The sequence below is a fragment of the Diabrotica virgifera genome, chromosome 5 (genome assembly GCF_917563875.1).
Source record: "Diabrotica virgifera virgifera chromosome 5, PGI_DIABVI_V3a".
Lineage (NCBI taxonomy): Eukaryota > Metazoa > Arthropoda > Insecta > Coleoptera > Chrysomelidae > Diabrotica > Diabrotica virgifera.
The window spans coordinates 82,459,574-82,483,955 of NC_065447.1; the positions used below are offsets into that span (position 1 = coordinate 82,459,574).

General features: G+C 32.5%; 1 protein-coding gene across 5 annotated transcripts in view; it reads left to right on the forward strand.

Moving 5' to 3' along the window:
- The window catches only part of LOC114343564 (cleavage and polyadenylation specificity factor subunit 6), a 72,640-nt gene that overhangs the window by 44,320 nt on the left and 3,938 nt on the right, over positions 1-24,382 (forward strand). For 2 of the 5 annotated variants that reach the window (XM_028294405.2, XM_028294404.2), the window contains exons 5-7: positions 18,506-19,175; positions 23,240-23,260; positions 23,522-23,542. In XM_028294405.2, the coding sequence (XP_028150206.1) occupies positions 18,506-19,175; positions 23,240-23,260; positions 23,522-23,542 (712 nt within the window). The remainder of the gene's footprint in view (positions 1-18,505; positions 19,176-23,239; positions 23,261-23,521; positions 23,543-24,382) is intronic. The other 3 variants (XM_028294406.2, XM_050650196.1, XM_028294407.2) reach the window with 3 other exon arrangements.

Consider the following 24,382-nt stretch of genomic DNA (forward strand, 5'->3'; position numbering starts at 1 on the left):
TTTCTACTGCACCGGGCTGGGTAGGTTAATTGTCTAATATTATTTTTTACTGAGTTAAAACTGACGTCATGTTCATTTCGACTAAAAACCATATAGTACATTTTTATTAACTGTATTAGAAAATCGCGTTTAAAAAGTTGCTGTGCGAAATTATTACGAATTGGATTAGCAAATAGTCATTTTTTTGTCCCATTTGTTTAAAGCTTGCAGACTCTTATGAGAACCATCTTGAAAATGGTCACAAATTGTAAAAAAGAAAACATATGTCCCATGGTTTTGTAAGAATTTGTACTAATATCATTAAGAATAAAAAAAATTTAGTTCCTGATTTTTTTAGGTCTGTATATAGTGTTTGATTGGCGACATACAATGGTATGCCTATTCTATACTCTGTCTACCGAACAGATGGAGTAATCACGTGAATAAATCACAATATTTCTTCAAAATAACTTAACTCGCGCATTTGTACAAAATACCGATACCGAATACCTTGATATCGGTTCTATTGTGTACAAGGGTATCAGTAAGGTATTTTGAAGAAATATTGTAATTTATTCACGTGATGACTCCATCTGTTCGGTAGACTTTAGAATTTATTCTGTGACTGATGCTTTAATGTATTAATGTTAATAGAATATTAAAATTATTAGGATGACATTTCGGAAATCGTAAATGATTTCCGAATTGTATATTCTATTAAATTGCTATATTATGCATTGGTCAGACCAACTCTGGAATACTATTCATGCATGTGGTCACCTTATTATGCTACCCATAAACAGATATTGAAAAAGTGTAACATAAATTTCATTATATTTCGTTTAAGGCCTTTCTGTCTTCTGAATATTCTTTTGTTCACACTTTCCTTAATATACTTTCCTTGAAACCTGACGTCGCCATAGTGATTAATGTGAATTTATACAATTCTTAATGAGAAAGTCGATGCCTGGTCTGTCTGCTTTTAGTAATTAGAATATGTACACGTTTTGACTAGCAATACCAGATCTCAAACCATGTTCCAATTAACTTTATACAGTGATGAGCGCGCTAATAACCGGCAAAATAGCGCAAAAGATGGAAAACATAACACATTGTGAAACAAAAAGAGATGGAACTAGTGGAGGTGGAAATGATCGTTATAATGTATAAATTAACATTAAATTACACAGTTTCCAATCTTTAGACGCCGTGACAATAGCATTTTATAAAATTCTACTGTCACAGTGACAGTTGTCATACTCCTCTGATACGTCTAAAGGTGGGAAACTATGTAATGTAATGTTAATTTATACGTTTATAACGATTATTTCCATCTCCACTAGTTTCATCTCTTTTTGTTTCGCAATTTATTATGTTTTCCATCCTTTGTGCTATTTTGCCGGTTATTAGTGCGCTCATCACTGTATAACAAACTATGCTTTTCACTCCTCTCTGACACATTGTTGTGGCTGGCCAACTGTTCTTTATCAGAAGTTCGTTTGTAGTTTGTAGGCATTTCATACTCAAATTTTTTAAATAAAATTAAAAGGAGAGTCCACTACATTATTATACTTAATTTTATTGTGTATATCATTTTAATTTATAATGTATAATTACATTTGTCATCATTGTCATTACACTTGTATGCTTATAATCATTTGTTTTCATAAAATTAATAAATAAATGGTTATTCTTCAATAAGTTAACCACAATTTAAAAAATGTCTTACATATACTACATTATATTATAGTATAGACTACAGTATATTACCCTAAATGCCGAAATAATATGAATATCTCTGATTTACCGTAAATATTTTTGTGGCCACTCTACTATCTTATTACAAGCTCTATTTTGGTATACCCAACCTGTATAGTATTTGCTATTATGTGATATTTTAAAGTTTCTATAGACACGGTTTTTATTTGAAATATTGTGATCTAGAATTTCTAGGTCAAAGAATTCTTTAGTTGTTGCAAAGGTGACTTTCTTTAAATGAAAGTTAAATTAATGTTTAATACTTTTGACCAGAAAAGATTTATATTATAGAAACTGTATGGTAGTATGTTAGATTGTGGCGAAGGCAGGAGCTATTGGCTGAATCAAATCAATGTCATTAAATTTTGTATTCAAGTTAATGTTTTACTGATAAGTCATGTAGTTCAGAATTCTTCATAAGATTACCCAAATATGTTTTATAACTTACTGTGTTACAAATTTCAACATCTCTATTGAAATTGATAAAAAAATACAATATTCACAATTGAATCGTTTATTTCAGAAAGGGGTCAAGTGACAAATCTTGACAAAATGAGTGCAAAAAAAATTTTTTTTTCTTAAACAAAATAAGATACATTTTTAAAATGATACAACAGTTTTTGACAAATACATACTCCAGGTTGTTAGGGGCCGTCCATTAATCACGTGATACCACCACCCCCTTGGTGATACATGGTGAGGTTTAAGGTAACCCCCCCCCCCCTGCCCCTATATCACGTGTATTTTTTAGTATCTACAAAAAATCTATATTTAGGTATATGTATCTATAAGTATCAACTAATTTTAGTATACAAAATTAAAACTACTGAAGATTTAAAACTGACCTAGCAACCCTGTTTACCCATGTATTCAGTGCCAAAACAACAGAATAACTGACAAGACTACCAATTCATCAGATAATAGGTACAATACATCATGTACAGACTAAACCCTCATAAATAAAATAGGAGACGGCGACAGGGTCAGTATTCCTAGTGGAAACACATCGTAAATAAGAAACAAAACACTTTGTAAGTGTCCCTTCTTATCTTAAGAATTTAAGAGAATTTACCATGAAGAGTAGGTATCCCATGTTGCTTTTGACATTAACATCCAATATTAATAAAACTATTATAGAAATTTTGGTGAAAGGAAAGAAAATAATTAATGTGTTGTTGTATTGTAGAATATTGTGAATGAAAAATTAAATTTAAAAATTGTGAACACGTGTGACGAAAAAATAAATACACGTGATGTATTACTACACCCCCCTCCCCCTTGTAATGTTTCGTGATTTTTTATGGACCCCACCCCTCCCTTTCGAGCCTCACATGATTAATGGAGAGCCCCTTAGGTAGAATTTTTATTTTATATAAAGTGATTGTTTGTTGAATGTAAACAGTGTGTAAACTTGATTTTCTCAAAAGTAAATACTTGTGACTTCACCCCTTTCTGAAATAAACGATTCAATTTGGGTATCATCATTTTTCAAAAATTTTAAAGTGATACCTCGAGTGTAAACTAGACCTTGAGTTCAAAATAAATAATGGTAAGTGTGAATGAATATACAGGGTATCCAGAAACTCTACCGACAAACGAAGAGAGGAGATTCCTCAGATAATTTTAAAAGTTGCTGAAGCATTACACCTCATTTCGACGTGAACTAAATGTTTATGAGAACATTCCTCATTAGTAAAAACCATTTTTGTTGATTTGAAATTGTTTTGTTTGAGTGCCACAAAGTAAAAAAAAATAAGGGATAAACTTTGCAAACAGACAATTTGACAATGACAAACGTATATTTTACCTCTGTTGACCGTTCATAGCCAACGAATGCAACAAGCATTCCTTTTAGTACTGGAATACCTCACAATTTAAGTGTAACAAATGTTTAACGAGTTGAAGACAAAAAAAGTTATCTGTAAAAATAACCGTTGGCCTACCCAAAAAAGACACACATGACCAGTAGGTACTACAAATTCTCAATCTATGAAATTGATTCATCTCTGCAGGATAAATAAGCGTACCAGTTTTCGTTTTTCTAAATAGAAGCTTTCTGGGGGTATTTACAAGAACTCATTACAAGGCTCCATCTTCAAAGAGCTCTAACCCATTAGGAAGCATTTTCGGACTAGGTGAATTGGGTTATAAATTGTCCAAAAATTATCTTAGGAATCTCCAGTCTTCATATCTCAGGAGAGTTTCTGGGCATCTTGCATAGAGATAAAAAGTTACATTTAAAAAACTCTTCACAAACGTAAAGTCTTTAAGACATGGTATAGTATAACCGAGCTTAATATATTGCACCTGTTATCAGTCTTCGTAACTTGCTTAGTTCACAATAATTGTGCCAATAAATAAATAATTAAGCCAAGCAAAATTGAGGCTATGATTCCATTCTTAACACTTTCTCTGCTGACTTTTTCGAGAGGTGTTACCCATGACCTGCAATAACTTTTTTTTAAATATGTAATTGATATTAGAATATAATATAATAATATTAAATTAATTAATTACAGTGTATACTTATGTATAAAATGTGATTTGAATTTTTGACTCCGATGCGAGTCATGCGCACCAGGCTAAGAATTTATAATAGTGTATCGCTGACTGGCTCCGATCGGCACAGGGAAAATTAGAATGTTTTTCTGATAAAATAATTAGAAAAAATAAGTTTATTTAGATATTTTATAAAATATACTAATTTGATTCGCATAATATGAGCAATTTCAAAGCATTCTTCAACAAAATCCGGGTTGATCAGGACATTTTTCTCAGTGATATGTCGTCTGCTTTCTAATTTTGTTTTCGGAGCATATTTTTCATACGCTTTCTCTTTGTTCGTCCCTTATTGACCATAGAAATTTTTGAAATACTGTGGAGGAAAGTTTTTGTGAATTTTTAAAGACGTTTTTTTTTATACTTTAAAGGACCCGGCATACTTTCCGACATTTTGGATCACTAAACTACCACAGCAAAGAATGTTTAAAAATTTTTGACAGTAAGTTCTCACTCACACCCTGACAAACCTTAACTAATGTCGGTGTCGTATTAAGTAAAATATACCGTCTTAAAAATCAATGGGTTACTGTCCCTGATCGGAGTCATGTGCAGCGAAAGTGTTAAGGATCATCTGGTCGTGTGATTGTTGTTTATATACATAACTTCCTACAACCTAACAAAAAAAACATAGTGGTGCCTTAATTTTTTCAATTATAATTCACATTTCTTTCAACATAGATTTCATTTACAGATTGTCGCCTCATTTTGAAAAATAAAATTTTTAGTTACGCCTAAAAACAGAACTTATATCGAAATGCGGTATTGAATAAAATAACAAATTATTACATTTCGCATTATGGATACTATATAATTTTAACAGATAGAAAAGTATAAGTACTTTAAAAGAACATGTCTTAGTGTAAACAGAATCGTCTGTGATATCTTGTGATATTTTTAAATATTAAAAACAAGTCCTGTGATATTTTTAAACATAAAAGATTTAAAATGTTCTCTAGTTTTACAAAAAACAAGTTTAAATTTTCAAAAACACTATTTAAATAGGGATTTAGTTTGTGTTTCAGAAAACAATTACGAATATATTTTTTCCACCTACCTCTACCGAAAGTATACTTTTCCAGACCTAATTGTAGGGAGCAAAGTTGTACTTTTCCTCCCTTAGGGAGGAAAAGTAAAAGTGACGTCATGGTATTTCGTTCATGAAATATAACTTATTGACGCCCTGTACAATATCTATTTTCTATTACGAGGTGTCTATACATTTTAACGTTTATTTATAAAACACCCTGTATTTTGCAGAATGGTAAAAAACAGTAAATTGTTATTTTGATTTAACAATGTTTACATTAATAATTTGACTTATATTTGACAGTTGACAGTTATATTGTACATACTTGTTAGTTTTAGTTCTAATAAATTTTGTTGGTTAGTTACATAAATAAATTAAGTAAAAATGAAAAAATGACTTGTTATTTGAGGAAGGTGGAAAAACCATATGTATAACATGGGAGTAAAGTGTCTTTTCCTCCCTTGAATGATTACTGCCCTCCGCTACGCGTCGGGCAGTAAACTTCATTCTCTGGAGGAAAAGTTACACTTTCCTCCCTTATTATACAAATAGCTATTAACATAACGTAAAATACAATTTAAGATATTTTTGGGCCCCCTCAGTGTTAATTTTATAGAGTTCAACATTTACCTACAAATGATTCAAATTAAAATCAAACTCATTACTAGCGAGACGCACCGGGATTCAAAGGGAAATATCTATTATTGTATGCCATGACTAATGTTGGCGATTCTCATGGCAATCTTTATCTTTTCTGCAGCATCGAGGAAAAGCTTCACAACTGTTGTGTTTAACCAGATTCTGAGGTTCTTTAACCCGGATGTTCTTTCTGGATCTCGCTTTCCAAATGTTTTTCCTTCTGAGATTGTTGACTGTAACCATGTGATTTTGTTCATAAGGACTCCTAATTCCTCTAGGTTGTCCGCAAATAAATACTATGGTATCATCTGTATATCTCATCCTGTTTGACTGGTACCCGTTTAGTAGAATGCCTTATTTTGTACAAATCATCACTAAATATTCTTTCAGAGTAGAGGTTGAATTAGAGGAGACAAAATTTAGCCATGCCCCACTTACGCATAATTTTTATTGTTTTCAGGATCCTGATCCTGACCAAATCCATTTGGTTGTCCCTGCCTCGTTTAGTATTTGCATCGTCTTGGTGTGATGCACTGTACCGGGTGTCCCAATAAGAATGGCTCTCGGCCATATCTCAGGAACCGTTTATAGTACAGCTTTGGGAAAAAAAATTTATAACAAAAGTTACCTCGAGAAAAGCCTGGAAATTATTTTCATATTTGTAAGTCCACCGCTAGAGGGCGTAATTGAGTGTCAAAAATTTAAAAATTAAAATTTTACAAAATTTACATAATGAAAGGGCACTGAAAATCCAATCATCGTATTCTTCGCAAAATTCTGCGAATATTTGATTTCACAAGTGTAACTCTACCTTTGCAAATAAGAGGTGGGGTGAATGGGAACCTTGTTATGAAAAATGGCTGTAAGTCCGGTTCTGCTTAATCGATTTTTGCAAACTTGGTCTCGTTGAAAACAGATCTTTTTCGTTAATGTAAGAGTTATAATTACGAAACAGCCTAATAAGTAATATGCCAGCTAGGGGGCGCTATTTTATGTTTTTCAGAAATCTAGTTTTCTTTGGAAAATATTAAATACAAGTATGCACTTTTAACCCTGTATTACAAAATTAGATCAAATTATCAACAGAATATCGAAAACCGCATGTCGATACCTTTTTTCTGTCTCGAGATATCTTGAGAAACGTGTTAATTTTTAAACATAACTGATGATGTCTCCTGTAAACGAAGTTACGGAAATCAAAGTGGAAACAAGTAGTGTGCTGTGGAAAAAAATTAAAGCGTGACACTTGCGGAATGCCGACAGAAGTGAATACTTATTATAGATTCGATTATATTCGTTTGATTCAATTAGATTCCATTCGATTAGATTTAATTTTATTTAATATATATTGTATCTATAATTTAATATAAATATATAATATATACCTAATTTAATACATAATATTATATACTAGTGATTTTACCCGTTAAAATTAGGATTAATAAGATATAAAGATACATAAAGCTTTAAATTAATATTTGTCTTAATAATGTAACCGATATTTTTTAATTTAAAAATTTAATTACTGATGAAGTATAGTAAATACTTCGTGTAAATTTTAATCGTAAATAATGCATGGAAGAGTTCATTTATTTTTAGATACTCTTATTAAATGGGAGGCCCTTATACAAAAGTGACTTTTTTAAATTTGTTGATTACATTATTCCTTTTAACCTTCTTATCCTCAAATTGTATTTTTAAACATCCTATTAATTTTATATAATAATAATTAAATTCACTATCAAATTTGAAGTAAAACTTCTTTTGAAAGTTTGTTAATTATAAAATTAATGGGTAAAATCACTAGTACAGTTTGTCAAACGTAGCAAAAAGTTTAAAAATTTCGGCGATTGTAAGATTTTCAAACTCTTTCCTACGTTTGATATTATGTATTAAATTGGGTATATTTTAAATATATTAAATTATAAGCATAATTATAATAAATAAAATTAAATCCAATTAAATGGAATCGAATTGAATCGAACCGAATATAATTGAATCTATGAGAAATATTCACTTCTGTCGGCACTCCGCAAGTGTCCCGCTCTAATTTGTTTCCATAGCACACTACCTGTTTTCACTTTGATTTCCTTAACTTCGTTTACCGGTGACATTATCAGTTTGTTTACAATTTATACGTTTCTTAAGATATCTCGAGATAGAAAAAAGGTATCGACATGCGGTTTTCGATATTCTGTTGATAATTTGGTCTAATTTTGTAATACAGGGTTAAAAGTGCATACTTGTATTTAATATTTTCCAAAGAAAACTAGATTTCTGAAAAACATAAAATAGCGCCCCCTAGCTGGCATATTACTTACTAGGCTGTTTCGTAATTATAACTCTTACATTAACGAAAAAGATTTGTTTTCAACGAGACCAAGTTTGCAAAAATTGATTAAGCAGAACCGGACTTACAGCCATTTTTCATAACAAGGTTCCCACTCACCCCCACCTCTTATTTGCAAAGGTAGAGTTACACTTGTAAAATCAAATATTCGCAGAATTTTGCGAAGAATACGATGATCGGATTTTTAGTGCCCTTTCATTATGTAAATTTTGTAAAATTTTGATTTTTAAATTTTTGATATTCAATTACGCCCTCTATTGGTGGACTTACAAATATGCAAATAATTTCCAAGCTTTTCTCGAGGCAACTTTTGTTGCAAAATTTTTTTTCCCAAAACTACGATAAACGGTTCCTGAGATATGGCCGAGAGCCATTCTTATTGGGACACCCGGTACATTATAGAAAGCTTTCTCGTAATCAACCAGAGATTCATATGTCACAATTATTGATGTATCTGCCTCTCTTGTACTAACAGCATTTGACTTTCACACTTCTTTCACTTTCTTTCTAAAGTTGAATCAGTATGAAGTTAAAATTAGCTCAAAACTGTACATCCTATTTCAACCACACTTGGTGAATATATTTGTATGACATCAAGTATAAATCAAACTGCTTTGGATCCAAACGGGTCAGTCAGAGGTCATATCTGTTATTCAGAGATTTCAGAATAAAGTGTTAATGAATATTGTTTATGTTCCTTGGTATTACGTAACACTGATCTCCATCAGTATCTAGACATGCAGACTCTGGTTGAAATAATCAAGAAGAAATTATGTAAGCAGATACTCCACAGTCATGTGAATGTTGAGACAATCCAGCCTCAACCGCTTGACGCTACTGGAATGAAAAGACCCAAAAAGACAAAATAAACAAGACAAATAAATCACCCATTATACCGGGTGTCCACTTATGTTTTCCCCCATTTTAACTGCCTATAACTTCTAAACGGCTCAAGATAGAAATATGCGGTTTTCGCTGAAATGTTGTATTTTAGTAAAAGTTTTGTCTGAATGGATTGAATTGTTTATATCGCTTTCAAATACGAAAGAAAATGGCGGATTTTTGAAAAAAAAAACGTTGACTTTTTTTAATGGAACACCCAGTATATTTTTTTACAAATTGAAAGAAAGGTCATTCACCTATCCAGCGATATAAAGTTTTTCAAAATCGGTTGTCAAATCACTGAGTAATTAATTTTTTAAATGAGAGGTGCAACGTGGATATCACATACCTAAATAACATGTATGTGATTTCCACATTGCATCTCTCATTTTAAAAATTAATTGCTGTCATTTGACAACCGATTTTAAAAATTTTTATATCGTTAGATAGGTAATTGATCATTTTTTCAAGTCACAAAACAATATACTGGGTGTTTTAATAAAAAAAGTCAAATCGTTTTATTTTTCAAAAATCCGCCATTTTTTATTTAAAAGCGATATAAAAAATGGTCATTTACCTAAAAACTTGAAAAAACGGTCATTTACCTATCCAGCAATATAAACTTTTTTAAAATCGGTTGTCAAATGATTGAGTAATTAATTTATGATTGAGTAATTAATTTTTAAAATGAGAGATGCAATGTGGAAATCACATAATATCAATTTGCTTAGTTATGGTATTTAGGTATGTGATATCCATGTTGCACCTCTCATTTTAAAAATTAATTACTGTCATTTGACAACCGATTTTGAAAAACTTTATATCGCTGGATAGGTGAATGACCTATCTTTCAATTTACAACAAAATATACTGGGTGTTCCATTAAAAAAAAGTCAACGTTTTTTTTTTCAAAAATCCGCCATTTTCTTTCGTATTTGAAAGCGATATAAAAAATTCAATCCATTCAGACAAAACCTAAAATAAGACATTTCAGCGAAAACCGCATATTTCTATCTTGAGCCGTTTAGAAGTTATAGGCAGTTAAAATGGGGGAAAATATAAGTGGACACCCGGTATTTAAAATCTGGACAGCGAATGTTTCTTACACTTTTAATAGCTCTCTAAAGTATTCACATTCTCACATAAAGTGAAGTCTACATACTAAAATAAAAACTATTGTTCTTTAAGATGTGCTTTTTAAGCAAGTTTCTTTATAAAACTAGAGAATGTTACTTAAAAAATTGTATATAGATGAATAATTACATACATGAAAAGATAAATAAAAATTGCCCAGTTTAGTGTAAATCAATGAAACAATGCGATTAACACCAATCTCACAGGTGAGAGATAAATCCCACAAATGTTAGGGTTTTCTTTTAGTTTTCCAAAGAACTGTAAGTTTCAATCTACTTAATATATGATCTGAATTTTGATATGTGTTTTATAATATTCACTGAAAGGTCAATATACAAGTTACTACCAGACACATTAGTAACATCTGAGTTTCATAATATTTTTATAATACTTTAGATTTAAATAAATTATGTGTATAATTCAAGTTTTTGTTGTAAGCCTTGCGTTATAGTAACGAAATTTAAAGAGGATTAATCTTAGATATCTCTCTTAAATATTCTGTTGCAGTCTGAAACCAATCAAACATTTTTCAATGAAAATCCAAATAAAATCGATTAAATCAAACCAAATTTGTTTGATAAACCATTCAGAAGTCGTAGCGAGTCCACATACTTAAAAAAGGTTGTTGAACAAATTGTCTTTTCCATTTTTTAACGTCGTGATAAAGTGTACTTTATTTACTAATCAATTAAATATTACTATATAAAGAATTATTTATTAGACATGGATGGAGAACTGACCTCCCTGTTTGACATCAACATGGGAGTGAGACAGGGAGACGCTCTATCAACCATGCTATTCAACCTAGTTCCTGAGACATTCATTACAAAACCCAATGTAACCGGCCATATAAACGCCAAAACAGTACAAATTACTGCATATATGAAGATGATGTAGCTATCATTAGTAGGAACAAGCCACAACTAATGGAAGGATTCAAAGAAATTGATCTTGAAGCACGAAAAATGTGGCCTAAAATAAACAAAGTAAGAACTAAGTACGTGGCCGTCAAAAGAACACCTGATAATGAAAATAATTTCACAATAGACGAATAGACAACTATACTATTGAACGTGTGGACCTGAAGATGCCTTCACGTATCTGCGCACAGAAACAATTAGGAGAATTCTGTAAGTAGCGAAATAAATGCACGTATTTCCAGCAGGAATCATACATCATACTATGCTAATAAAGAATGAATGACATCGAAATTATTAGACAAAAGAACCAAAATGACTATATACACATTGATTAGACCCGTAGTAACCTATGGTTGTGAAACCTGGGTAATGACGAAAAAGATGAAGTCCAAATGAGGACATTCGAGAGAAAAATACTGGAAAGTATATGGCCCTGTGCAAGAGGAAGACGGCATGGAGAATCAGGAGAAGCGATTAGGTTAGGTTAATGAATTAAGTGAAGGTTGTGATATTGTAAGATTTGTGAAAAATCAAAGACTGTCATGGCTGGGACATGTGCAAAGACCAAACGATCCAAAAGCAAAGAAAATATTACAATGGAGGCTTAAAGAAGTCCAGAGCGAAACGGTTTGATGATGTGGGAGATAACCTGAAAACCATGAACATAAGACAATGGAGAAGAAGGGCACAAGAGAGATCTGAGTGGAAGGACATAGGCAGACAGGCAAAGACCCATCCAGGGTTATGATGCCAAAAGAAGAAGAGTATAAAGAAACATAATTAATCGCATGTTTAGATTCAGGGAAGAGTAAAGTTTCCTTCATTCTGACGAAATTTTCTCATGATTGTCTACTTCTGTCCTTATCTTTACTACTCATTATTTATAATCCGTACGACAATCTGATATTTTCCCATTAATTTTTCCAGATCTTTCGAACAGTTACTACTAGGGTATAGCTTGAGTAATGAATATTGTTGTATTTTCAAATCATCATTTGGGACTTAATCGAATATTTTTGTATGATCAAGTAATATTTCAACCTAAGATGCCAACGCATCATATGAGAAAGGACCATGAATATAAGGACATTGAGAACTTATTACAAAAGAACAGAATGTTCCAAATGGACCAAAAAGGTCAATAGCAATAGTTTCAAAGCGCTGACTTTGAATTGGGGTTTGAAGTAATCCAGCAGGTTTGAGATCAGTTGCTTTGTATCTTTGCGCATACCTATCCAAAAGTAGCGTGGTTTAAGTTTCTGTAAGGTGCGCTCTACACCGTAATGGCCGGCGAGAGGTGCATCGTGATTTTCTTGTAATACTTCTTTGTTGGAACATGATGGCACAACTTGCTGAGCTTTTTCTCCATCATGGTCAGGCGAATAACGATATAGGATACCATTCATCATAACATATCCTCTCTAACTCCATCTTTTTATTTCAACAGAACTACTCTCGGGAGTATCAAAAGACTTGATGATAGAGGCCACATCTGTCAGATAACTGTTTTTCTCGAATTTATCTAGCTTCGGCTATAGGCAAGTTAATATGTAGTTACAAAACAAATATTACATGAATCCTCCTTGTCAATTTCATGACAAATAGGCCGAGATAAAGTATCTGCTAAGGAATTTTGTTTTCCTGGTACATATTCAATTTTTAAATAATATGCTTGTAATGACAAAGCCCATCTAGCAAGTCTTCCTGATGGGGACTGTAATGACATAAGCCAGCATAAAGGCTGGTGATCACTCTTAACAATGACAGGGGATGACTCTATGTATCCACGAAATTTCGAAAAAGCCCATACCACTGCTAGAGCCTCACGTTCTGTGGTATGATAATTCTTCTGTGCATCAGTGAGCAAACAACTTGCATATTCTATTGGTCTTTCTTTAGGGCCCTCCCCCCTGGAGTAAAGCTGCTCCTAAGGCATATGAACTAGCATCAGTTCTAATGATACATGGTTTAGTAGGGTCAGCCTGACACAGTATGGGGAGTGAGTCAATAGTTTCAATTCGGTGAAGGCCTTTTCTTGGGATGGACCCCATTCCCAAGTAGATCTCTTGCGAGTAAGTTGGCTTAAAGGTCTGGAAATTTCTGCAAAATTTAGCACAAATCTTCGGAACCAAGAGCAGGTCTGTAGAAAGCTAAGGACCTGTTTTACATTTTGTGGAACACGCATGTCCTTAATAGCAGCTATCTTGTCTGGGCAGGGGGTGAAACCATCCTGATTAACAATATGTCCAAGATATTTTACCTTATCGGTGCTGAAAACACATTTGGCACGATTAACGTGAAGTTTAAAAATTTTTAGTCTTCTAAGAACCTCATCCAAATCCTTGAGATGCCTTTCAAAAGTAGGAGACATTATTATGACGTCATCCAAATAAGCAAGCATAGAGATATGTGGTAAGCCTGATTTGAAATGTTCCATGAGACGCTGAAATGTAGCTGGTGCTGTCCTTAATCCAAAGGGCATAACATTATACCTATACGTATGTACCAAAACGAGTGATAAATGATGTTTTATCTCTGTCTTCTTTCTTCATTGGTCTCTGGTGATATCCACTTCTTAAATCTAACGTGGTAATGAAAACAGCCTTGGCAGTAGAATGAAGTAAATCATCAATTCTAGGTAATGGGTATTGAATAGGTACAGTAATATTGTTCAAACGCCTGTAATCAACACAAAGTCTCATTTTTCCACCAGGTTTTGGAACTAAAACCACTGGGAATGCATAAGGTGACTCACATTCTTCGATGATTCCATCTTCATAGGCAGACAGGCAAAGACCCATCCAGGGTTATGATGCCAAAATAAGAAGAGCATAAAGGAACATATTTAATCGCATGTTTAGATTCGGAGGAAAGTAAAGTTTTCTTCATTCTGAAGAAATTTTCTCTTGATTGTCTACTTCTGTCCTTATCTTTACTACTCATTATTTATAATCCGTATGACAATCTGATATTTTCCCATTAATTTTTCCAGATCTTACGAACAGTTACTACTAGGGTATAGCTTGAGTAATGAATATTGTTGTATTTTCAAATCATCATTTGAACTTAATCGAATATTTTTGTATGATCAAGTAATATTTCAACCTCAGATGCCAACGCATCATATGAGAAAGAACCATGAATATAAGGACATTGAGAACTTATTACAAAAGAACAGAATGTTCAGTATTAAAAAGAGCTAAAATTTACTCTAATAAAATAAGCTAATAGAAACTTATAAGATATAACTATGTATTCAAACGTTCGGTATCCGCAAATATTGCTGCAAATTTGTAGACATTTAGATTGCCAATACCGGAAAAATATTTGTCAGTCATAACTAACCATCTGCGTACTGATTATTGTATAATCCGGATAGTCTACTAAATGATACATAAATTGCTTAACTTTTGAATTTAATTTTTGTATAGCTTAACAAATTTCATTTTATCTCTTCAAATTGTAACATGTAACAGTGGTCGCAGTAACACTGACAAAAATAGTCCTGAGTAATATAGCATATTCAACAATTTATGTAAAAAGCATCACTATTAAATCCTAAATTAAATTCTTACGTTTTTTATTTAATGAAATAAATTCAGTATGTATTTTGTAATTTTAAACCAGGATAAAAACATTCTTAGAATTAAGGGATAAAAGTTATTCCAAATATGTATGTAGAAACTGTTTTATCCTTAAACAGTTTAACACATTAACCGCCACATTAAAATTTTTTGTCTTTGCCTTCAGGCTCCACGTTCAAAATGTCAGTGTTAACGTGAATTATATTTAACTCACTGAGCGCCTGGGGCAAACAAGGCGTGAGTTAAATACGATTCACGTGGCGTTCAATGTGTTAAGAATGTAATGTTATTAGATTTCTCATCGGAGCTATAGTCTGTCCCACCTTGACTTTACAGTATAAGGAACATAGGCAATGCAATCCTTATGAGAGTTTTTAGCGCGGAGTTGCCGATTTTATCAAAAAGGGTTTGTAATCGATCATTAGAGAGATTAAATTAAAACTGTTTTAGAAAGGCAATCTACAATTTTAGGATTCATATGCGTTTAAGTTTATTTGATATACTATTATAGTTATTCCGCATATGAATCCTAAAATTGTAGATTGTCTAAAACAGTTTTAATTTAATCTAATGTTCGATTACAAATCGTTTTTGATAAAATCGGCATCTCCGAGCCAAAAACTCAGAAGGACTGCATTGCCTATGTTTCTTATACTGTAAAGTCAAGGTGGGACGGACTATAGTACAAGTATCTTGGGAGGAATCTAAAAATAAAAAAAAACTATACATACCACTGGAGTGAACTTACTATTGAGAGATCTCAAAAATGTGTCATCATTTTTATGTATTGTCAGTTTTAATTTTGAGATGTCTTATCGCTAAAGACGGTACTCCAAAGCTTGTAGAAATATGATATGTGATACATACATAATTTGAGGCTATCAGAGCAACAGTGGCCTAAGCCCAAAAATGAAGTTTTGAGATAAATGCAACCTTTTCGTTCGTATTTCCATTATGTTTTTGGGGGCCAAATATAGAGGTATGTTGTGTAGGCCCCTGCTAATCAGAAAAATTAATGTTTCGGCTTTTATTGATGATATTAATCTAAAAATACTCAATTTTTGCCTTAGGCCACTGTTGCTCTGAAGGCCTCATTTCAAAGCTTTCGTATTTGTTACTCAATATGTTCCTAGGAACAAAAGAGTTATTCTTTCACTGTGGAAAACGAGTTCTATTAGAATACGGAAAATTTAAAGCAAAATCGACTTGAAACTTTTTCCACTTGAAGTGTATCTTACCAAGTTGAAGGTAGTTCATACTTTTTTTTACACGGTCGCCTTTGAACATTGAACAGTTGCCCTTTCTAAAAGCTTCTCGAGTTGATCACACTTTCTGATGAGTTATTATTATCACCAATAATATCACAAGAGAATGAGAATAAATTGAAAATAATGCGATAATTTTTTGAAAACTTGTTGCCTGGCAATATACATGAGAGTCCACAGGGCTTTAGTGACTATTGCCGAATGGAAGCAAGTTTAAGAAACATATTGGAGCATTATTTTCTTATTTATTCTTACTATCATGTGATATTCGTAAGATTATTTTTTAATACTTACAGATAAAGTTCAAGTCTTTGTACCTAAATAAACATTCAGTGACATTTATTACATCTAATGTTTTTCAACTTGTCAAAGTGAACAGCACAGTTTGCAAATATTCAGACGAAGATATATAATAAATAAAATACAGTTTTTAAGAGCGCTTAAAGTTGCCGATATGTATTGTCCTCGTGACAATTTGACACTAGATGCAGAACTAAAGTTTATTATATTATTAATTTTCTTAAATGTGACAGTTGTCAAAACTGTTAAACTCGTAATTAAACAGAAACAAAATACTTAAAAATAATTCCCACTATAATGATGTAAGTAGAAAATTCCCGCTATAATAATAATCTGATTGGACAGACTAGGGCTTTTCATTCACAGTCATTTGTTTCGAGCTTCTGTCATGTGTCACATAATATTAATATATCTACGTCATACGTTATTGGTATATACCAATGATACAAACCAAAGACGTATGGCGTAGATATATTAATATTATGTGACAAATGACCGAAGCTCGAAACAAATGACAGTCGATGAAAAGCCCTAAAACACGTGATGAAAAATCTTACCACATGATTGGAAATTAAAATCATTAAAAAATACTTACTTTACTTACTTAAGCCGTCCTCTTGTACCTTACGGTGTCGATAATACGGTATAATCAATAAAAAAATTTCGATGTTATTTTTGAATGTCACTAAAAACTTAATGAATGTAGGAAATTCGGAGAATAAACTGTCATCCATAAAAACTGAAGATTGCCAAAAGGGTTAGTTCATACTTTCTTTTGTACACGGTCGCCATGTTGAAAACTCAAGACAGAATCGCGCCAAAGGCAATGTCGATGTCAATTTACAAGCGTAAATAGTATATTCTACAATTATTTTCTATTTTCCACTACATATCAATGTCAATGATAAAATGAAATTCGTTAAGACATGAATTGAAAATCAAACATAATTAAATTTTTTGCAATATTTGCATGTGTGATCAATCTTTTCTGCCATTATCTATCATCGAAAATTTGTATACTGTACTAATATTTGTAATAACTAGATGTTTTATTGAATATAAAATTATTTATTACACCGTAATGTACTGATTTTTACCAAAACTATTCTTTAATTTTCAATTTGCATTGAAAATAATATAAAAAACGGTACGTTTTTATATATAAGTACAATCCGAAAGTCTGTTATTTGTTGACAACATATTGAAACCTGTATTTAGAATGTCTTCGCTGGTAGTTTTATTGTTTTATACAATTGGTATTCTATTTTAGAAAAGTTAATGATTTATGTATGAATAATATTTAAAAACTTATATATATTGATAAAGATATCTATTAATCAATTTTATTTTTTGTCAATAGAATAATATAAACCAAAATTTCAGTGTACTCCATGAATACTTTATTTCCTTTCCTTGTTCAATGCTAACTTCTGTTTATTTCTTATTGGTTCTGTGCTGATTACTATTGTTCTGGTTTTCTGAATTGAAATCGTCATGTTCAGTTCTTTTGCTCTTGTGTTAAATTTTTGAACTAAGCTTTGAAGGTTATCTTCATTTTAGACTCTCAATACTGACTCGTCTGCAGAACAGAATTCTAATTTCATTCAGAGAAAACAAGGTTCTGATATTTTACAAGAAGTACTAAAAGGCATACACTACACAAAGGAGACTATCCTTTGTAGGATTGTAGCTTTTAAAAATGTTCATAGAATTTTTAGGAAGGTGTTCCTAAACTTTTCAGTTCTGAGTATTATTTTCATTGAATGACCTTATTCCGACATTTCAGGTTTTCATTATTTTTTTAAAATTGTTTGTTTTTTAATAAAATATTACATATCTAAAATAAAATACCAACTGTTCCTTATCTTTTAAGTTTTTATTTTAAAAAAAGTTGGAGCAATTAATGAAAAGTATATTGATGTTGATTTTAATTAAACCGCAGTTTAATGATTATAAAGAAGTTTATATTTCTCCACCTTTTTTCTTGGAATATATATTTGTTACATATATATTTTATGGAAGCATGCTCATAAAAAGACTTTAACGTATCAAACATATTTTCAACTGTTGAACAGAAAATAAGATTATCAAAATCAATATTGCAGTCATGCCTCCTCAAGGACCCCCGCAAGGTCCACCACACGGACCCGTTGGACCTCCACACGGCCCACCATTGGGTCCAGCGAATGTTCCGCCTCATGGACCACCTCACGGATATGGTCCACCTGCAGCGATGCCACAGCCGCCATACGGTGGCCCACCTCCAGACCACCGCGCTGAGATTCCTCAGTTAACAGAGCAAGAATTTGAGGATATAATGTCCCGGAATAGAACAGTTTCCAGTTCGGCGATTGGGCGGGCCGTATCCGACGCCGCAGCTGGAGAATTTGCAAGCGCCATTGAGACTTTGGTTACTGCTATTTCACTCATCAAACAATCCAAAGTGGCTAACGACGATCGTTGCAAGATCCTTATAAGTTCGCTGCAAGATACTTTGCGTGGTGTCGAAGACAAAAGCTACAGCTCCAGCCGCAGAGACCGGTCAAGATCCAGGGACAGATCACATAGAAGAACTAGAAGAGAACGATCCTCGTCACGGTACAGAGACAGAAGCAGAGAGAGGGAGCGTGAACGCGATAGAGATCGTGATCGTGAACGTGACAGATATTATGATAGATACAGCGAAAGAGAAAGAGACCGAGATCGTTCAAGAAGCAGAGAAAGAACAGAAAGGGATAGAGAACGAGATTATAGAGACCGGGAACCCGAAGAGACGTAAGTTTTAATTTATTTTTAAAATTTTAGTATGAGATAAAAATTGTCGTTTTTAGTTAAAAAAATCAATATTACATTTTTTTTATTTAATATAAAGTTTAATGATAGTAATTTACTTTTTTTACTTTGCATACACCATACAGTGCTAGCCAAAAGTTGCATCCACCGGTTATGCTTATATGCCTTTATCTTTTGAACGGTTATGCTTATAATATGGAAATGTGGAGGGAGGAGGAAATAATAGTCCGGGAGGTAGCGTCAAGTTTGACCGGAGCGTTTTAGCATGGCTGTTTTTTTTTATTTAGTTAGGTCTTCCAAAGTTTATTAACAAATTGTGTGTCAGCTGGCTCAAAACCGGGGCTTTTAACCAAGGAAAGATAAAATTTGAAAGTAGATGGAAAAACCCTACAAATTATATTGCTGGTATTACCTATGATTAATGTGATTCCTAATACATTTCCAGTGAAAATAATAACTCTTTGATAAGTATTGGCGATTAAATTTTTTTATATGCGTGTCCACGAAGATTATTTATAACTCCCAAAATATTTATAATGAAAAGATTTAGTTCATAATAGATGCCGACGAAAACAATTATTTCCCTTTCTGTTTGTGCCGACGAAAACAATTATTTCTGAGACCTTTTTACTAATTATAAGTTTCCTGGACCCACAAACAGAAATGATGTTTTTTGTCGATACTCTTCAAAAAATAAAATTTTTCGCTAACACTTTATTAGGGATTATAATTTTCACAATCATATAATCGAAAATAATATTTTTCTCTGCGTTCATTGAAAGTTCTACTCTTAACGGCGTTTTTCGGGGTTATACTTTTCGTAGGCGGCGGCGATATGTCAAATATTTATCTCCGTGCCTTACATCCATAATGGCCTAGTGGTTAGAATACCTGGCTCCTGGCTTTCACCCAGGCGAGTCGGATTCGATTCCCGGCGTCGGAAATCCTTTTTATTTTTAAATTTGACGTTTTCATTTGAAAATAATTGTTTTTATAATACTTTTTTATATTGTGTCGTATAAATAATAAAAACGTAGTATTATAAAAACAATTATTTTTCAAATCTAAATGTTAATTTTAAAAACAAAAAGGATTTCCGACGCCGGGAATCGAACCTGACTCGCCTGGGTGAAAGCCGGGAGCCACGTATTCTAACCACTGGGCCATTATGGATGTTAGGCATGGAGATAAATATTTGACATATAAGTTGTAGGGTTTTTCCATTTACTTTCATATTTTATCTTTTGTGACAGACATGTGTAGCTGACAGACATTTGTGTTATCAAATAAGTACTCAAAATAAATTCATAGAATCCGTGCTAAAGTCACCGTAAAAATTTGACACTACCTCCCAGTCTATAAACTTTTAAGCTTCTCAAATAGTCATAGGTGACCTAATAGTGACAGATGACGTTACAGAGCTTCTTTGGCCCATAATTTTAAATGGGACTTTAGCAAGTGATATCTCGTTTTGAAAGGTATGTATTATCTATTCAGTCATACTAATTTTGTTTGAGTTTAAGTTGATTTTGATGAATAAATAAAATAAATACTAGAATTATTGTAGTTTCGTAGTTAATTAATAAAGATTCAAACGTCCGCCTATGATTATTTTTCAAAAAAGTTGGACTTTCTTTTGACAAATAACCATAGGCGGACGATAGAATCTTTATTAATTAAATGCGAAACTACAAATTTGGTATTTATTTAATTTATTCATCAAAATCAACTTAAACCCAAACAAAATTAGTATGATTGAATAGGTATTTTCAATAACTTTCAAACGAGATATCACTTAAAGTCATAAGATCCCATTTAAAATATCGGTCAAAGTGGCTCTGTAACGTCATCTGTCACTATTACGTCACCTGTTATGAGTATTTGAGAAGCTTACGTCCGTTTATTTCCTCCCTCCAAATGTCACTATTATAAGTATAACCGTTCAAAAGATACGATGGGGAGGGGGTTTTTGGCTAGCACTGTATAACAAAATACCAATACTGTAATAATGTCCACTAAATCTTCGGATTCATGTTCAAATCCACCTGTTCAGACTGCTCAGAGGATACACTAAAATTTTTATGTCATGCTCCTGAAGATATCGATACATTTTTGGCAAAGTAACGTAAGTGACATTTTTGGCGAAAATCATGTTTTTCCATTAAACTAACACTATTATTGTTTAGAAGGTACTGCCAAAGTGTAGTAAGCCTAAAATTACTTTAAACATAACATATGTATAGGCTTACTACACTTTGGCAGTGCCTTCTGAACAATAATAGCGTTAGTTTAATGGAAAAACATGATTTTCAAAAATGTCACTTACGTTACTTTGCCAAAAATGTATCGATATTTTTTGTTGCTTATTAGGTCGGATGTTGTAAGACAAAAATAACTTACGTTTTCTGAAGCTCTTTTTTTGCCACTTTCCTTTTTTCATGATTATCCTAGGACTGGTCCTAAAGTATCTGACTTCGTGTATAACTTAGAAATGCTCTATTCTTCATTACCCTCCTCGTGACATCATTTCAAAGGAATCTCCATTTGAATTAAAAACAGACCTCTTCCATGTAGACCAAGGTATTTAGAACTAAAAACACCGGAATAAATCGATTCTATGGAAACAGACTACCAACTTTTTGCATTCTGTTCAGGGTAATGTCAGGAAAAAGGTCTACAATACAAAAATAGGTGAAAATGCATAATTGCATTTTTAAAGTGCATACCAAGAGTGCATAAATATGTCAAAATACGCATATTAAGAGCCAGATTTTGTTATTCGGAAGTTTTTGGGATTGCTGAACATGACTACGACATCAGAACTGATCCCGGAGGACCTGTGCCCAGGATCACTGCTAAACCACGTCATCTGGATTTTCGAGATGTTTCGGCATTAAACAGATTAGGTACTCTTAAGTTTTTGGGATTACTGAACACGAATACTCCATCAGAACCAACCCTCTGGACCATATGGTGCTCAGGGATACTGCTAGGGCACATCATCTTTTGGAGTTTCGAAGGTTTTGGACACCTGGTGAAAAGGAGGTCGGTTCAGATGGCGTATTATTGTTCAGAGATCCCAACAACTCCCAACTAATCTGTTTTGATCAATTTAGTGCCGAAACCCTCGAAACTCCAGATGACATACATTAACAGTAACCCTGGGCACCAAGTGCTTCGGTGGTCGGTTCTGGTAGTGTATTCGTATTCAGCGATTCCAAAAATCCCTGATTAACAAAATCTGGCTCTTAATATAGTGATTTTGACATGTTTATGCACTTTTGGGTGCATTTTATGCACTTTAAAATGCACCTAAAAACCACCCATTTTCCTATGATCTATGACTTTTTTCCTGGCATCATCCTGAACACAATGCAAAAAGTTGAAGTCGAAGGTGGTGCTGGATTTAAAAGATTTATTTTATTTTTTCCTAAATGCCCTGGTCTTGTGATGAGTTTCTGAAATTAGTTTTTTAATAGCCTTCGGTACAGTCGTCGCCTATATCGTCAATAAGCTGCATTTGCTATTTTGGATAAGCAAACAGTCATAGGCTACTATTTGGTTACTGTAGTTGTGTGATCTTGTGTTTTCTTAAGAACTGTTGCGCATAGTTTGATGAATAGGTGACATTATTGTCTCCTCCACGAAAAATGTGACATTTTTCTGATCTGAAATAGCATTTTAGAAGAACGGTCAACGTGTAGGTAACTGGTGTTGAATGGATTTTGTATAGGTTCCATGAAGGTTTCTGCTAGTAGTTTGAGAATTTTTTCCTGCATTTTATCAGGACCTGGGCCTCGATTTTTGACCCTTCACTTCGTTATCGGACGTATTCGTTTCGTATCTGTTTAGTATACGTAACTGTTTATTTTTTTCTAGTCTGCTTATTCTTTATCAGTAACCTTTATTTTGTAATGTAGTTGCCTAAAGAAATTTGTGTTAATGATTAATCCATTACGTATTTGGTTAATTCCTTATGTATTTTGGATTTTTCATTTCCTCTGAAAATAATGTATGATTTCTACATAAAAACTTTTATTTTTCAGAGATAAAGAAAAATCTAAAGTGTAAGTATATCATAGCTACTTTTATATTATAAATAAAAATACCAGATTTATATGACCAAAAGAGAGCAAAAATCCTTAAAATATTGTATGAAGTAGGGATGTCTTCAACATTTTTAATCAACCTTGATTTTACTGAAAAATTATGGAAATTTTTATTTAAAAAATTGATAAATTAAACTACAAATTTATATATTTTGGATTTTTCATTTCCTCTGAAAATAACGTTTGTGTGAGTTCTACATAAAAACTTCTATTTTTCAGAGATAAAGAAAAATCTAAAGTGTAAGTATATTTTCTATAATAAAATAAAAATACAAGATTTATCTGACTAAATAAAAGAGACAAACAATAACACCTTGGCTACCGACCATTTAAACTAATAATTTATAATTTTGTACCAAACATTTTTTACCCATTTGGTACTACAGACGCCATGGAACTGGCGTGTCACACGGTACTACAATCATATTTTGTGTGAGATGCCAGCATCTCACACAGTAGCTAAGGTGTTAAACTATTGTAAGAAGTAGGGATGTCCCCAACATTTTTAATCAAACTAAACTAGATTTTATGGAAGAATTATGGAAAATGTTCATTGTTGATCGAACTTCAAAGGACCTCGCAATAGTGATGTTGATTATAGTTACTTTCGAGTATTTGTTACAAATCGTTACTTTTGTATAAAGTAATCATTTACAGTTACAGTATTCGTTACTTTGATTACTATGATTACTTTTGTTACTTTTGTATTTGAGTACCGGTAATCATAATATGAGGTAATCATGATATTGAAAATGTTATTTCTCATTAGGTAGGTATTTTGTATAGGTATTCTGATATAACAAGTAATCATTTACAGTATTCGTTACTTTGATTACTATGATTACTTTTGTATTTGAGTACTGGTAATTATATCGAAAATCGTATTTCTCAGTAGGTAGGTATTTTGTATGCCCCCTAAATGCCCTGGTCTAATTCTAATAAAACCAATGCAATACATACAAAATTAAAGTTGTTGATCATACTGTAGAAACATTATCATTTACACATTTTTCCGGTCAGTCTAGAAAGTAATCAAGTGTACTGGTTATAGATACAATAGTTGTTACTCGCTCTGATACG